General features: G+C 39.2%; 1 protein-coding gene across 3 annotated transcripts in view; it reads right to left on the reverse strand.

Annotated features, from left to right (window-relative positions):
* Nucleotides 1-96: 96 nt before the first annotated feature.
* DHX57 (DExH-box helicase 57) overlaps nucleotides 97-18,554 on the reverse strand; it is a 112,425-nt gene continuing 93,967 nt past the window's right edge. For all 3 annotated transcript variants that reach the window (XM_072409133.1, XM_072409132.1, XM_072409134.1), the window contains exons 22-24: nucleotides 6,077-6,211; nucleotides 5,249-5,449; nucleotides 97-1,437 (exon numbers count right to left, since the gene is read on the reverse strand). In XM_072409133.1, coding sequence (XP_072265234.1) covers nucleotides 1,294-1,437; nucleotides 5,249-5,449; nucleotides 6,077-6,211 — 480 coding nt within the window. In that variant the 3' untranslated portion in view covers nucleotides 97-1,293. The remainder of the gene's footprint in view (nucleotides 1,438-5,248; nucleotides 5,450-6,076; nucleotides 6,212-18,554) is intronic.

The raw sequence follows: 18,554 nt of genomic DNA on the forward strand, positions 1-18,554 counted from the left end.
ATATATATATATATATATATATATATATATATATATATATATATATATATATATATATATATTTATGTACATTGTAAATCACATGACATTACAAGGTTTTACTGACAAAAGTTTTACTGTTTAATAAATTATATGTGAAAAATGCTCAAGTTCTTTTTGAATATTAAAAAGGCATCAGTGACCAGATAATTTTACAATGCAAGCTGAACAACTCAAAAAGACTGTTGAGTTGTGGGTCTGTGTTTTTTGCACCTATCTGCCGGATTTTTTATTACTCTCCTCATTAGACTATCTGTCCTCAAAGAGACAGCTATGACATGAGACAGCAAATCACTGCCTCTACCATGATGACCACCTCCTCAGGGAGAACAAAGACAAGTAAGTCAGTAATAATGAAAAGATCTGTGCCTTTTTGGGCACATCATCTATCATCTCAGTAGGACAGCTACGGCCCATTTTGATTTTTTGCTGGAATTAATTTGTTCAACACCGGCATTGGCCTGCAGAATGAGCCCTGATTGACTAGTAAAGTATAAAAATTCTCACAAAACTAGAAAAGCTTAGGAGATGATCATGTAATGTTTTACTGGACAGATGTGGTCAGCATTGAAGATGATTCAAACACAGCTGTAGCTTGTCTCACTAACTTCCAGAACAAATTAGGTCAGTCAGCTAAATAGCCTGTACACAAACAGCAGTACCAGTCCCTATTTGAAAGCATAAAGCCTATTCAGTACCCAAGGAGAGCATTAAACAAGCAATGCTACATAGACTAACAATTCTTCAAATTACCAAATTTCTTGGATGTTCAAAAGTGACCTTGCCAAATGCATTTTATACACATAAAAATGTTAACTGCCTTCCGTCAAAGTGTTTGGCTGTAACTGGCTATAATACCTAAGTCCCTATACTTGCTCCACAGTGAATGAAAAGGTATTACTGTCAAAGCAACAGCAAGCCAACTGGCATTTGATATCATTATAACTATTAAAATCATTTTAACCACAGTAGCTTGAATATATTCCCTTGTGAGGGTGCATTTTAGAGTTATATATTGGGTAACAAAATTATTTTCCAGAAACAAAAATTACTGATCAGGTAAAATATGTTTTATACTTCTGCTCAAGTGGTCCTGATAATTTTTTTTCACTGAAATTTAAATGAGACTCAGCTTGTTACAGCCATACCACAATGTATTATTTGCACATACAACACACAATCTTTAACGGTAAAACAGTAATGTCCACCTGCAAAGGCAAACAGACACTGACAACATTCAGTATGAGCTCAGGATCACTGTGTTGTCAAAAGTTTGACAATCATGGCAATAATTCGGGATCCTCGTGGGCAGGTATGCAGGTCCATTGTAGGGTTCTTAATTTTATCCTGTAAAAGTTGGTCTAGTTCACTGCGCAGTTCTTTTACCAATTCTGCAATCTGTTTAAGGGAACATGGCATAAATTAGGAAACATATTTTAATTTCACAGCTGTATCTTTATGCAAACAGCCTGCAACAGAAGGTGCAATGAAAAGGTGGACAGAAGTATAGTCAACAATTTTTACAGGATCCCACTGCTGAAGTATTTAATGCATATAACAACTGAAAGCTAACAGTCAACTAGGCTTGACCTTGGACTAATATTTTAAACAGAACTTATTAGAACCACAGTAATATTAGAGCCACAGCTGCCCACCTGGTTTTAAAGGGTTCAATTCAACAAGGGCTGTCTTTTGTATTTTTGCCTCATTGCCCAACCTTCGTAAATTACTGACCTGCAAAATCACTGCAATATCTAAAGCTAGAAAAGTACTTTCTTGTAATAGGAGAAGAATAGACTGCAGAGTTTGAGACATCGGAATCCTGCCACTGTACAAAGCATTGGTTAGATCTCATCATTTTGGGCACCAGTTCACAAAAAGGATATTGTGGAATTGGAGAGAGTGCAGAGAAGGGCAACTAAACTAAAAAAAAAGGAATGGAGGAGCAAATAGCTAAACTCAATCGATTCTCCCTTGAGAAGAGACATTTAAGGGGGATTATCATCACCATATATAAATGGTCTTTATAGAGATCTCTCTTCCCAGTTATTCACTTTAAGGTCACAAGGACAAGGGGGCACTCTTTGAAAGTGTAGTAAGAAGTTTCAGCAACTACTAAAGAATGCTTTAAGAAAAAGCTGGATGCTTTTCTAGAACCACATACCTTAACTGGGTATTAAAATTTTAATGTAAAGACAAGAGAGATTGTTTATCCAGGGAACATCTGATGGACTCACAGGATCAGGAAGGAATTTTTTCCCCGCTTGGGGCAAATTGTACCAGGGTTTTTTAGGCTTCCTCTGGAACAACTATGTCTCTGTTTTTTTATCTGGGATGTTTATTTTTCATGTCTCATGTCTTTTCAACCTACCTATGAAACCTGAAAGGACAGACTCATAATTTGCATTTTCTTAGCATGACAGTGAATCAAAGTAAGGAAAAAAATTAAAATGGCAGCCCAAAACTTGTATTTTAAAAATAAAATGAACTTACTATACTTTTCCACTAATCTATAAATGATTTGATGAGTTGAAACATACCCATCATCTGTTTAGTAAGGATTAAGGCCACAAACATAGTACTAAATGCAGTTGTATGTGTCTCATTTTCTGGTTTTAAACACTGTGGGTTCTGTTTAAACTCTATTCTCGTCAATTCGTCTGAAATTCATTGACAGGTGTTTGAATCTCCCTACACTTAGAGATTAATTTATAAATATCCTGTATGTCAGTAGTTCTACGAAGCACATAAATATTCAGAGCGTCAAAAATAAATAAATAAATAAAAGACACAGTAGGTCATGAAGAATAACTGCTACGGGTTGCCTCCCACGGCAGGTGACACGAGATTACCTGAGGCGCTGAATCTAAGTGACCCCCGGTCATCCCCAGTGCACCCCGCCGGTGACCCTAGTGGCCACTGGATGACTTTGGTGCAAGGGGATCACCAGGTTGCGCCTCCCAGGCTCTCACCACCAGTGGGTGACATAGATCAGGAGACTTCTGCTTGGGAATGGTGATGAGGCTGAAAAACAGCAAGTCAAGGTAGCTTGACTGGCCGAGGTCAGGGCAGGCAGCAGGCAAGGCGAGGTCAGGTAACAGGCTGAGGTGAGGGCAGGCAGCAGGCAAGGCATGGCTAGAGAGATGCAGGTGATGTTGCAGAATTCTGAGCAGATGATTTGTGGGTGGAGTGGTAACATTGCTGAGCCAGTGATAGGAAAGTAGGCGGGTTGTGTCCTCAACCCCCCCACCTCCCTGAGCCTGCGATGTCTCCAGGAGACGTGGTTTGCAGCTCTGGCCAGTGCACCCCTCCAAGCGGGGTCCTTATCCTGACTCCGCTGGTGGGTGCACCAGCCAGAGCTGCGGCCAACCTGTCAAGACGGTCACAAACGGAAGGCGTGCCTTTCATAAGGATAAAGTGTGCCATCTTTGTCATTCTATCAACCACCACGAGAATTGAATTATACCCCTTAGATGGAGGTAGCTTCACAATAAAATCAATACAAAGTATGCTCAGCGGTACCTGGTACTCTTGAAGCGTGCACATGTAGGAGAGGATGATACGAAGGACTTACAATCCTTTGGCATATCTGGCCATCAGAAAGATTTGAGCAGATCTAGTGTCTTAGACACGCCAAAATGCCCAGAGAACTGAGAGTCATGGCAGGATTCAAGGACTGACAACCAGAGATCATTTGGTACATAGATCTTGTTCCGATGAGTTGGGAAGTCACCGTTCCATTGTAAATCAGGGATGACATTGGTTTGCTCAGCCAGGCAGCCTGTCCAATTTGTTCCAAAAAGTCTGGTTGAACATTGGACAAAGATGTGTCAGGAAAAGTAGAGACCAAGTCTTTGGGATACATGCAGGACAAGGCATCTAGTTTGACGTTCTTAGATCCCCGTCAAAAAGTAACATGAATGCTGAGTCCAGAAAAGAATAGTACCCAGCAAGCCTGCCAGGGTCTAAGATGTATTGCTGTTCTCAGGTACTCAAGACTCTTATGGTTTTTGAGGACCAGGACTAGATGAGTGGCACCCTCCAGTAGTTAGTGCCATTCTTTGAAAGCAGTCTTATTGGCCAGTATTTCACAGTCATAAATATCATAATTTTTAGGACTGAGATCTCTGAGGCATCTACCTCTAAAGTAAAGGGAAGAGACGGATCACGATGCCTGACAATAGGTGCCAAAGAGAAGTTCTTGTTGAATTTCCCCTAGAAATTGACGATGCCTTAAAATCGCTGAACTCATTTTTTGTTTACTGGTGCCAGCCATTTCAGGATAGCCAAAACATTTGCAGGATCCATGGAAATCCCTTTAGTAGAGATAATCAGGCCAAGGAACTGGATAGTGTCTTTTTCAAACTAAAACCATTTCTCGGGTTTGGCATAGAGTCTGTGAGTATGGAGCCACCCAAGCACCTTCTTAACATGGGCCCGATGTTCTTCAAAGGAGGAGGAGAAGATCAGGATGTTATCTAGGTAAACAACCCCCAAAAAACGTCAAGTTAATCCCTAAAAAAATGTTGTTCACAAAATGTTGAAAGGCAGTAGGGGCATTGCAAAGTCCAAAAGGCATCACCACATATTCAAAACGACCAAAGCAGGTGCAAAACACGGTCTGCCATTCGTTTCCCTCTCGGATTCTCACAAGGTTGTAAGCTCCACACAAATCCAACTTGGTGAATACTTTGGCTGCTTTTAACTGCTGGATAAGCTCTGAAATTATTGGTAGATGATAATGACTCCTAATAGTTATACGATTTAGGTCCCTGTAATCAATGCAAGACCGCAGGGTAAGGTCCTTCTTTTTAACAAAGAATATTCCCACACCAGCAAGTGATGTGGATAGGCAGATAAACCCCTTCTTAAGATTTCTTCAATGCAATCTTTAAGGGTGTTCAGCTACGGCTTGGACAGGGGGTAAATGTGCCCGAAAGGGATCTTGGCCCCTGATAAAAGCTCTATAAGGCAACCATAAATAACTTTTTATGACATTAATACCATTTTGGATCAGCTTTGTTTAAATAAGATTCGTTATACAGGGATAAAAACAATACTATGAATTTGAAAAATATTCAATTCTTCTGTTAAACACAACCTTTGCTGCTTGGAGTGCTGTGCAATTTCTCTTAGTGATGTGGATATATAATAGGAATATCTGTGTTTACTAAACCCTACATTTAAACAAAAATTGCCAAAACTTTACCTGATGTGAGGCTGCTACAAAGCGAATCCAACCGTTATCCATGGAAATGAGAAATTCTCCTTTGCGTAGCTCAACATTAATTTGGCCACCACCAAACAAAACTAGGGGGTACACAGATACCATGCTGCAGTCTCGCACAAACACACGACTGGTCTTGATTTTTTCATGGTACACCAAATATGGACTATCAAAACTCTGCATCTGTAAAATAAATTTATTTATGGCATTAAACCAAAAAATATTTTGTTTTCCATTTATTACCAAAGTTTTCCTGTGCCTTAGATAGCTTATTATGAATAGTCTTTTTATAAAAATGCAAGGGTCATTAGTGGCCTTACTTTCATACCCTAATAATATTTTAGTTTATATAATGTTTTAATGAGGCTTCAGAAACTTGGTAACAATATAACATAACCGGAGATCAAAAGTCCATTACTGACATCACAAGCATGGAGGATATTAACTTATGCACAGGTTCAATGGCAAGGCTCATCTGTACTGCAATATAAATGTTTCTGTAATACAGTAATGAAAATAACAGTGGAAAGAAGAGAGGTGTACTGAAACACCAAAAAGTACAGAACACAGAGCAGTACTTCATAATCTGTGAGGCTGTAAACCTAAATGTGTACAAGAAACCATCTGTATTAGTGTCAGGAAGTAGAAACTAGGAATAGAAGTAAACACAAAAGGAGAGCATGCAAATAGATGAAGCAAGATTACCATTGTACACCTGAATAGCAACATGAACCTCCCAGTGTTTCTAACAACATCATATTTTGAGAATATAATACAAGACAACAAGAGTTTTTTGGTTAATTAACATACCTGATAGTTTATAGAAGAGGGGTGGATGTGAACATAGCCATCATTCTTTGTTACAAATTTAAGCTCCTCTGCTTTTGGATGCGTTTTTACAGCTCCTGATCTTGTCATTTGAAACTTTCCTTCTGGTGTTCTCACCTACAAAATGAAACAAATATTCTGTAAGCAAACTAGTGCTTTTTCAGGTCTACACCATTCCCCTTTCCTAGTCTCTAGTGTTTATAAGGAGCAGTGAAATAGAGGAGGAGGAAAACAGATAGTTCCTTGGGATACCCCTCTCAGCTCACAATCAAACATCAAGCATTTTCTCTTTTCATCTCATCCAATAAAAACACATAAAACACAAGCATGACCATGAATTACCTGTACTCTATTTACAACTATTATGTATGTCTTGGTCATAATATCATATTATCAGTGTACATGCTTTGTTTTAGCCACAATACCACACTATCAGTGTATATGCTTTTAAAAAGCTATGTACAAACATTGAACTTGTTCCTTCCTATATCATTGCAAACCCAGTGTAAAGGTGTGTACACACTTCCAATTTTTATCGTTCAAAACGAACGACGAACGATCGATTGGGCAAAAATAGTTCGTAAAAAAAGTAACCAACGACGAGGAAAGTCGTTGGAAACGAACGACCGGACCGGCGGATCGGATTGGACGACGATCGTTGAACATCGTTCGTGTGTACGGTCGTTCGTTGATCGTCCATGATCTGAGCATGCGTAATGAACGAACGTTCGTTCACTTTCCTGTCGTGCACATAGTTCCTCTATCGCTCAAACGATCGTATCTATTGTGTGTACAATATCTACGAACGATCGTGTCGTTATCTCTATGTGCAGGATCGGTGCTATACGATCGTTCGTAGATATCGTGCAGGATCGTTCGTCGTTCGTTTTCCAACGATAATAATTGGAAGTGTGTACGTAGCTTAAGAGTTCTCAAAGTTCCCCGAAAAAGCCAAAAGGGCGAAACGCGTGGGGTGCACAGAAAAAAAATCTGTATTACCTTCTTGATCTTGCACATGTACTATAATGCCTTACAACATAGTTGAACTCTGTAGAGATCAAAATCTATGTTGTTTGTATCACTTGAGTTGAACTATGTTTAGGTTTGCACTTTCTTATGAACTGTAAGCTGAACCCTCAGTTTCAGCTTAGTGGTCTTGGAGATCAAATATTGAAGACAATTTGTGCAATCCCTTCATTAATTCCAAGAGTATGGCTGCATACAACATTCAATAATTGTCATTGGAAATGATTATTTCCCCTCATTCAATATATATAATAATCATTTATTATATATTTTATATATTTATATATTTAATAATCATTTAAGAATCATGTAATACTTAGCATTCGGCATACATTGGACTGGTGAGAAAAACCCAAAATCTAACAAAAAACAACAACAACAAAAAAAAACAGCATGTCAACCCGAAGAAAACCAACTTCTGCACAAGAGTATATATACATAATCGGTTAGGCTACAATAAGACTACAGTAATTGTAGAGTATCTTGTATAGAGGTCCCCATGATAAGGGAGCTATCCATTTACTATGTCATGTATATTTCCCAGGAGATTAGAAGGGTCATAATTACTGCTTTTGCTTTGAGAATGTGTAAAGTTATCTTTGATGTCAACTGTGCTCTTTTTATAATCGGCCACTAGGTGGAAAAATGAGTCTTACTTTTAATAGGTATAGAGCAATAAGTATATTGAGCAATGCACAGGGATTCAAATTGCTGAGCATTATCCAACAGTCGAATTAATGGGTGAAAAAAAATCTATCGATACAGCCCAAAATGTCTTTGGTACAATAATCTAGTATCTATCTAAAGTGAGATAGTAGGACGATACACGAGAAGAAGGTCTAAAAATATGTCTGTTTCCAGGTGCAAATTGTTTATCATACAACTTCCAATAGTTTTTATAGTGTATTAGGGCAGGGGTCCCCAACACCCGATCCGGAGAGCACGAAGACCAGCGGTGGTCCGCAGCGCATTGGCCAGAGCTGCAGGCCATGTCTCCTGTAAAGATCGCAGGCTCAGGGCATTGGTTGGGTTATGTCTCTGGAGTGGGAGGATTCAGGCATTATAAGGTCACTGAGGAGGAAGTTTCTTTCCCTTTGAGAGACACCGTATAAGTGGCACGTAGATTCAGTGGTCCACCAGCTACAAAAGATGGGGGACCCCTGAATTAGGGTATCAACCAAAGCAGAGTTAAGTTGTTCTAAATATTTCACAAACTTGTACTGTGAAACATGCTGAAAAGCAACACAAATTATTAGCACTGCAAAAAAAGAATTCTTAACTAGTAAATACAATGGGAAAAAAAGCTCTCTATTGTCATAAAGTACAGCGAGCAGTGTTAAACCAGAGGGGGCAAGGAATTCCAAGCTCAGTGCGTCACACTTTCCTCAGAGTCACCCTTGCTGCCGTTGTTAAGTTGCTGACATGCCACGGCACAATTCTTGGGAATACATGGAAGATAATGACCAAATTTTAAGTATAAACATTAGGGAACACTAACATGGAGATAAAATCAGAATCAAATAGGCATGGAATTAGAATCCAGGAGTAGTCCAAATTATAATTAAAAATGAAATCTAAAGAACAGAAAAGTTAGATAAAACACAAATGCCCCTGATTAGATGGATGCTAAAAGCTTTAGATGCTAAAGCTTTAGAACTTATTGATTAGAACCAGGTATGAATCCAGTAATATGATCATGCCACAATATAGAGGGCATAGCAATTTCTGTGCTAAATAAAGATGGATTGTTGCAGTCTAAGTGTTATGACTTACAGCCTAAGTAGCTGGCCAGATGCAGCATGTTTGCATTTGAGATCAGTTTAAGACACTTTTGAGATACCGAGATCCCTTACAAGTGCTTCCGACCTACCTCTGCATTAAAAACTGCATTTTCATTTCCTTTGAAGAAAAAGCCGTTCTTAAACAAACAAATGCTCATGCATGCAAACCCTTACTCACAGTCATATTAAAAAGTCATATGAAACCACCCAGAAAATGTGTTTATTTTAGCATTTTTAACAAGCAAACATTAGCTCTGCGTTCAAACAGGACAAGTGATACAAATTTGTTAAGTGATACAAGTTGAACAAAATAGTATTGGTGTATTTATATCTCATATTCTAAACTAACAAAATTGCAGATTTGTCCTGTATACTGATAGAAACTATTTAAACCTCAGATATCAAGCATCTAATGTTCATGTTTTGCATGATCACGCAAAAAGCTCTTCAAGGTCCTCAGAAAAAGGTTTTAAATTATGTGAGCTTAATTATTTCACTGTAAACAAAATAAAGCATTAAGTGGTACAATTTTAAAATGACTGCTTATTTATCCAGGACTGTCCAGTTCAGCAAATTCAGATCAAGGCTTTTTTTTAATTTAAATGATTTATTGTTTTTTATGGGGGAATGAACAGAAATGAATTGGGGAATAGGGGGGACATAAAACAGATTTGACAAGGGAAAACATTCAGTATTACAAGGGGCTTGAGGACACAAGTTTGGGCTCAAAACTAATTAAAAACTTATTTCAAGTAGTGCATCAGTGGCTCAGGCAAGGTGGGATTTCTAAACCAATGATTACACTGCACAACATTTTGCTACTGGGAACATGTGATTTTCATGATAACGAGTATGCGTTTTCCAAATCTGAACTCAGAATTTGCCTGTCATGTACAGATTTTAAGTTATAGGCGTGCTCAGTAATTGGGTAATGTATTTTTACAAGAGAACATTATAACAGTTTCAGATACCACTATGCCTGTTGCCACCTCAACTGAATCATGTCCCCTAGTGGCATGCATGTTCCAGCAGCAGCTGGGCATGTCTGGGCATGTCTGGGCAAGTCAGTGAGCAGACGTCAAAAATAGGTATATAAGGCGAGATGGACCAAGGGCTTGTCTCTAGTGTGAAACGATCTTATTGGATAGTACAGCCTAGCCATAGTGAGTCTGTTTTGAGCTAAAGATGAGTAGGCGCAGCTGTGTTAATAAATCAGACAATTTTTGCTACATTTGTGGCAAATGTACCCCATGTATTTAAGGCAAGAACCTAACCAAGAGGGTGAGGTTTGCTTACAAGTATTACTTTGGATGTGAATTTGGAGATCAGGATAAAAGCTAGGCACCTCATATCTGCTGTCAGGTGTGTTGCGTTGGCCTAACAGGATGGTTGAATGGGAAATGGAATAAAACGCCTTTTCCTTATACTTATTTCACTCATTACAACGCACATCAAGCTCTGACTTCTGAGCACTGGGTTTTTGAGGGTTCTTTTGTTGTTATTCTGTCTCACACCTACAATAAACCTACCATTACAATTACAGACTGGTCATTTGTTTGTCAGAGGGCAAACGCATAAAATCAGCAGGGGATCAAATACTTCTTTCCCTCACTGTACCAGAGCAGTGGAGATTGTTCATAGACTCGAGAAAACCAAGTCTGAAAGCTGTATTGCTGCATAAAGGTAATTAAATACCTACTGTTCATCTTGCTCATGCCAAGGGAATGAAAGAGACATACGAATCCATGGAGATCATTTTGAAATTAACTATTCAGAACACAAGTGAAAGGTTTGTGGTGACCTGAAGTTGGTGGCACTCCTTCTTGGCCTGCAATTGTGATATACAAAATATATGTGCTTTCTGTGCCTGTGGAACAGTCATGATGACAGCAACCAATACAAAGTGAAAGAATGGCCACCCAGACCTGAACACACTGTTGGCCAGTACAACGTGAAGCATAAATCACTCATTGATCTACTGAAAGTTTACCTTCCGCCACTTCATATTAAACTTGGATTCATGAAAAACTTTGTCGGGATTGAGACAATCGCCATCCTGATTCCTTCAGTACCTATATTTAGGCAGCTTACGTCTAGCACCAAAGGCATTTCCCCTCGTCAGTTTCTAAGGAGAAGCCTTCTTTACAATATGTGCTCCCTTTTGAATTGTACTTATTGCATACTCACCTACTTTTTGGCATTCTTACTGCTATGCCAAATATAAATTTGATTTTTGCCAGCATAAACCCAGTCTTTTTTCTTCCTTTCCATTTATGTATAATTATCTCTGGGGCAGGCAAACCTTAATGTTTCCAAGAAGGGTGTTATTCCCATTTTGTGTTTATGGGTCAGGTATACAGTTAATATTAGACTTCAACTTACAGAGTATACCATTAAGTAAACTCGTTGGAAACCATTTTCCTATTTTAAAACATGTAATATTGCTAAATGGTAATGATGTTGCTGTTTGACATTCAATATTCTATGGATTTTGTATTAGTGAAAACCGTTACCATTTATAACTATGATGTTATGGTCTGTATATTCTGTTTTACATAATGTGTTCAGTACAAAGCTTTTAACAAATATCACACTATCTCCTATAGTCCTTCTATTCAAGTCTGTAAGTCCCCTGAGGAAGCCAAAGTAGGCGAAATGCATTGGGAATCGGGACATTTTACTGCTGTACATCAAATAACACCCTGTAACTTTGACTGAATTATAGTAGTACTGTGTTAGCACAGGTCTAGCGCAGTAGGACTATGTCCAGTTTTAGTAAAACAGAAGATACTAGTAAAACAGAAAATACAGTTGCATAAAAATCCAGCATGTAAACGGCAGGAGTACAGCGACATTGCATTATAGAACATCAACATTGCAGCACATATTAAAATAATTTGTCCAATAGAACACAACTCAGATTTTTTACCAAGGATAGTCGTTGGAAATGAACGACCGGACCGGCGGATTGGACGACGATCGTTGACCATCTATCGTGTGTACGGTCGTTCAGTGATCGTCCATGGTCTGAGCATGCGCGGTGAACGAACGTTCGCTCACTTCCTGTGGTGCACGTCACTTCCTGTATCATTCAAACGATCGCATCTAACGTGTGTACAATATCTTTGAACAATCGTGTCGTTAACTGTAGGTACAGGATCGGTGCCAATACGATCGTTCGCAGATATCGTGCAGGATCGTTTGTCGTTCGTTTACCAATGATAAAAATTGGAAGTGTGTACGCAGCTTTAGTCCTTACAAATTCTTACTCCTAAACAATCGATTCGGAGGCCCATCGAAAAGAGAAAGATTCTCTAAGAGCTTGACATGTAGCCTGAGGGATAGAGACATTAAGAGCTTCCAATTTTGGCAATTGATTTTAAAGTGGGATAGGGTGCCATATTGCTGTAGTTCTTCCAGAAGACTAGGCAAAGAGGTAATCGTCGAAGTAACATAAAACAAAAGATCACTCAGAAAGGTGGCTGTCTTGTAAGTAGATCCAGCAATTTGAATGCGCGATAAAATCACATCCGCCAGGCCAATGTACCTCAGTCTCTGCTCTATAAAACACCAATTCACCCTATTGAAGGCCTTCTCTGCATCAGTTGATAGGACCATGAGTTGGCACTTATTGGTCCGGGCCCAGTGGATAATGTCTAGCGTATTAGTGGTGTTGTCCCTCCCCTCTCGATTGAGCACAAAACCTACTTGGTCCCTGTGTATTAAATCAGGCAAGAGTGGGGTCAGCCGCGTAGCTTGAATTTTAGCATATAATTTCACAAATGCATTTAGTAGAGAGATGGGTCTATAACTAGGGCATGCAGTGGGGTCTTTTCCTCCTTTAGGGATCACAGTCACATGAGCCTCTAAAATATCTGTAAGTACCTGGCATTGTGGGGATAGATTATTGAGGGCTTCCAAAAAATGCGGGACAAGTGTTGGCAAAAAGGTTTTGTAATATTTTAACGCCAAGCCATCTGGGCAAGGCAACTTTCTGGTCGCCTAAGTTTTAATCACCCAGGAAAGTGATAGACCCCTACAATAATTGCTGTTGTTGATCAGAGATGGATGGCATATCCACCTCAGATTAATATTCCCTTATCAAATCAGCCTGGGTCTCAGCTGGGGGAGAGCTCTCAGAAGATTGCAAATTATAGAGAGATTCATGGAATTTTCGGAATGCACTGGGGATATCCCTCAGCTTGTGTTGCACATGACCTTTAGCATCCGCAATTTTGGGTACATACATTCTGGCTCTCTGCTTACATAGAGCATTAGCCAGGCTCTTGCTGCTTGTTTTGCCGAATTCAAAAAATGATCTACGGCATTTGTTCAAGACAGCTTTGGATTTAGTGTAACAAAGTCCGCAGCTGTTCTCTGGCCCCTTGTAATTTCACTGGAGTATCTCCTGATGCATTAGGCTTATGAACTGACTCAAGATCATGGATCACCCGTAGCAGCTTCACTAATTGGGCTTCTCTTTCACGTTTAGTACGGGCGCCATGTTTAATAAGGACACCCCTGACAAATGGTTTATGTGCTGCCTTAACTGTGATGGGGTGAGAGTCTGGAATAATATTCTCCGCAAATTATAATGCCAATTGTGAAGTGAGGTCCCCACAGACCAGGGGATCTGCTAAAAGACCGTTGTTTAAGCGCCAAAATCTATCGCCTCCTGAGGAGTCTGAAAAATTCAGGTCTAATTCGATGGGTGCATGGTCCGACAGAGTAATATTGTGTCGACGGGAGCTCTTGCATTTAGACAAGTCAGTATGGTGGACAAAAAGCATGTTTTTCTAGGAGTAAACACGGTGGACACTAGACTAGAAGGTGAAATTGCGGGTTGTCCGGTGTTGTATTCGCTAGATATCACATAATTGATATTCATAAAATAATTTGCGGAGCTTTTTAATCAAGGGGAAGCTGCCCCTACTACTGGACGTGCCCAGGAATTTTTCCAAAAAGACATTACAATCTCTACCTAATATCAGCACTCCCTCCGAGAACTCAGTGAGCGCTCTCTGGAGAATATAGCTGAACTCGTTAAGCCCATTAGAATTAAGCGATACCACCTAAAGAGCAAGCATTACTCACGGTAAACAAGATTGCGAAAAATTCAGCACGTGGTGGGGGGTGAGCAGAACACTAAGGGTGGGCAGTAAAAGGGGAGGTGCAGGGGAGTATAAAACTCCCAACTAAAGGTATGGATCTGCCACTTGTCCCTAACAAAAAACGTAAAGACTATCATACTTGGGGGAGGTGAAACGACACAGCAACGGGATGGAGTCGAACCCCAGCTCTGCCCCATCAAGACATGAGTAAAGTGTCAAGTGGCACCAAAACAAAACAAAACATAGAGAATATAGCAGCATCAATATTAACATTGAAAACAGTGCAGATACGTACATTCCTGTAGGTAGGTATGGTCACAGCAGTACCCAGTCTGCTAGGTGAAGAGGTTATTAGAAACGGTTGACTAGGAGGTAAAATAAAAAAAATAGAAGAAAAAAAGGAGAACAATCTTCTCTTGCAAGGTGGAGGTAGCCAGGTCTGGGAGTACAGTGATCTGAGCTCCATCAAAATCTAGGGGACCGTGGAACCAGGCTTTTCTAAGGATGTCTTCCTTTACAGTGTAGAAGTGGACTCTGCAGCCTACTTCACAAGGTGAATCAGAGTCCGAAATTCTAGGGCCCAGGGTTCGATGTACCCGGTCAATTTCAATCAGCGATGTAGGCAGTTTTTTAAGGAGAAGGTTAAATATGGCCGTCACAGTAGCTTTAAGATCAAGACCTGTAGTGGCCTCCGGGAATCCCTTAACCCCCCTAGTAGTAATCCTGAGTGTCACTCAAGGTGGATTTTCCATGCAAAAAGCGGTAATCTCGAGTCACCCTCAAGGTCACTAAAAAGATTTTAAAAAAACACTTACCTTGTTCTGTTGTCGTCCCCCGGTGTCCTGCTGGTCCCCGCAGGTCTTTGGGACACGTCCTTTTCTTCTGATCTATAGCCAGCGAATGCAGAGACAATCTCTGGTGTTTTCTGGTGACCTTGGTGCATGCATCAGTGCGGGCAGGAGAAGCGGCAGGAAATTCAAACAATTTTGTATTGGATTCAATACAAAATAGCTGTATTGAGTCCAATACAAAGAAATCTTGATATATATATTTATATTTTATATGATACTGTACAGTTATATTACATGTATCACTATTTTTTTATTTTAACAGATTTTTGTGTTTTTTTATTTAAAGTTTATTAAATTTATTAAATATTGGACATATTTTGGTGAGTTATGCCTAAGAATTATAGACCTACAATGTAAAATAAATTTCCATGCAAAAAAATGTAATGCATGGAAATAAGGACAGAATTAAAATGCTACGGGGGTTAATGCACAGGTTAGTGCGTCTTTGGCAATTTTCTTGGTCCTCAACCTGTAACATAAGGGAGGACACAGAGCTTTGCAGCGTTTTATGGGAGTCTTCCATAACTTGTAAGCTGGTAGCCAAGGCATTGGACCTTGCTCTAGGGTAGACACCGTGGTATCTAAAGTAGTGGTGTGTTGGCGGATTTCCTATAATTCTCTCCTCATGGCGCCCTCCAATCTTGCTGCTACATTTTCAATATTTGCTTTAGTGGACAAGGTGTGTAGAATTGAGTTGATATAAACATATGCAGCAGGAACTGCTGCCGGAACATGAGGAGGTGTGCTATGGCTGAGGTGAACTGGCCTGGCAGCCTGGGTATCCATGTTAGGCAGGGCAGAAGATGATAGGCCCCCAAGTGAAGAAGGGGAGCAGGGTTGTAATGCCATGTTTCCTGGACTACTGCCCAGGCTACTTTGGTGGTGTTGGGGAGACTGCATAGATGACCAGGGGGAAGCTAGGTGGTCAGGCTGAGAAAAAGAAGCCTTGAGGAGTGGGTTTAGATATGGCAAGCAATAGCAAAGTGCTCTCCCAATGTTTTGGCTCAAGAAGACGCATATAATTTTTTGTTCCGTTAGCATATGACCCCATTGTGAATGTCCAAATTTGTACCTGGGGATCCCCAAAGAGTTTCTGAGGTTGTGATGTGTAGGGCACTTTCCTCCATATATGGGGGGTGTGTCCCATAGTTAAACGGTTCTCGATGAGGGTGTACAACTATTTGTTCTGTTCTGTTCCTCTGCAGAGGAACCCAAGGGAAGCCCTTTTGCACCGACCCATTTCCCCACTACGCAAACTCCGTAAATTGGTATCCTTCGTTTCTATTGCTGCAAGACAAACGATTGCAGCAGCCTAGCTAAAATCTTTTTAAACTTTGGTAGTGATAGAGTAACTGATAAATTTGGTTTTAGGATAAAGGACTGCTATTTTGCGGGACACCCTTCCAGCCTTTATTAGGTATGGATCTCTTGGCTGGACCATCACAGCTCTACCGACATTGACAACAGATTTCTATATCTTTAAGACATATGGTATGGTTCGTAGGGACTTATGCTGTGTTATACCAGCCAGGCCATGGGGATAATACCCATTGGTTCCCAGCCCCCCATATATTACACAGCTCAACAAAAAAATTTTTTTCACTTGATGCCAATGATTTTTTAATATATTTAGTGATGGAGATGGAGATTTTGTGTACTGTTGTAACATCCCTGGACTACAAGCTCATATGGGAGTACCAGAATACTGAGCAGAAGACCGGCGGCTTTTCATAGACAGTTCCCTTGAAGTTTGAAATCTGTTTTACTGCATAATGGAAACTGCTATGCATCAATTCCAATTTGTCACTCAACAAAACTTAAAGAAGAATATGAAAATTTCAAAATGTAATGTAAAGCAATTTGTTAGAGCTCTGAACAGGGATGGTGATTGCTTTAAATACATTTGTAGATTCTTTCCTGGATTGAGCACTGAAAAATTATTTTGGAATTGACGTGTTCCACAATGTAGCTTCTATTCAATATTTTTTTATGCAGCTGGGAAAGCTATTGAACACACTGACAAAGATCGTGCCTTTTAGAATAATGTGCCATGGACAATTGAATTATTGATATCTTAGTAAGATAAAATCATAATAAGAATCTTAATAAATCCTAAAAAGATGAAGGATTTTTTATACAGGTAGTCCCTGGGTTAAGGACATCCGACATACGGACGACTCCTAGATATAAACAGGGCTTCCCTGCTGCTCATGTGCAGGACGGTGGCTAGAGAGGGAAATTGGGACGGTTTGCATGACTTGCAGAAGAAATGTTTTGCTAAACACAGCTGAGCTTCCTAATAATATGTTGAGACAAACATCTGTCTTAACTGCATTTATTAAAATAAATTACCTGTTCTGACTTGCATACAAATTCAACTTAGGAAGAAACCTCCAGTCCCTATCTCGTATGTGACCCAGGGACTACCTGTACTCCTCCTTTAGTTTGCTAGGAAAAAAGTTACTTACATAGTAATGTGTAATTGTTTATTATAGTAACAATGCTTTTTTGCTTGCATATAATTAAATAGCTAAAGTCAACAGAGCCTTACCTCATTCACTACACGAAGGGGTGTATTTATAAATTGTTCAGCAGTTTGTCTGTTATAACATATATTAGTTACTTTGGTGACTGGTGTGCTCGTTTGACACTTGGCAACTAGGTAACAGAATAAGTCTTAGTGTTTTAACATGCATTGAACCAGGCAACGCATAGGCTGTGCACAAAAATACAGCCAAATTATTGAGAAAGAAAAAATGATAAAACACAGCCATTTTTTTCTCATATTTTTTTTAACCAAATCTTTTTTCAACATTTGTACAATATGCCAATAAAAACACTTCCTGTATGTATTTTTTCCCCAAATTTTGCAATTGTTTAAAGCTGCTGTGTATGGGGGAAAAAAAATATCACTGCGCATTAGCGTGGTGATGAGGGTATCACAGGAGCCTCACAGTGATAAGAAAGAAATGGAGGCTCCTTTTTTTTAAAAAAAAAAAACCTAAAAAAAAATATTAAATAATGTTTACCTTACATAAAAAGGTTGTCTACCCTTTTATGTAAAGTACAAATCTGCTGGATAGACTTGCTTTAAATTGTCCAAGAATCTGAACTGAATTTTTCGTCAGGCATTTTCTATTTGCCAGATAAGGAATCCTTGTTTTTCCACTTACTAAATAAAGACAGATTCTGCTTCTCATTTTTTGAAACATCTCCCTAACCCCTTCCCTTCATGTATCTGTGGTTTGGGAGACTCAAAGAAACATTTTAATCTAACATGGTCTAATAATCAGTTTTACCTAAGAACTCTCAATAATTACCCACTAGATATATTGTCTAAATGGTGATACCAAAAAAAGATACCCATCCAATCATTCTGTGAGAAAAGGGAACCTAATTACACCCTAATGCAATGTAATTTAGTACTTACTATAATTTTCATTAAACTATATTTAGGTTTTATCTAGGTTATATTTTCGTCAGATTGATATTTTCAAATACAGAAAATCGTGTTGTGTTTCAATTATTACCAGTAAAAGAATTGTTTGCACTTTGGGGAAAAAATAAAAACAGACACCTAAGCTATTCATATCTGCTATATTTGGATACATAAATGCTCAATTTTAAACCTAATAAAAGATTATTTCCCCAACTGTAAATTATCATTGCTAAAATGAAAGATCACAGTGAC

Source organism: Pyxicephalus adspersus, chromosome 4, assembly GCF_032062135.1.
Source record: "Pyxicephalus adspersus chromosome 4, UCB_Pads_2.0, whole genome shotgun sequence".
Taxonomy (NCBI): Eukaryota; Metazoa; Chordata; class Amphibia; order Anura; family Pyxicephalidae; genus Pyxicephalus; species Pyxicephalus adspersus.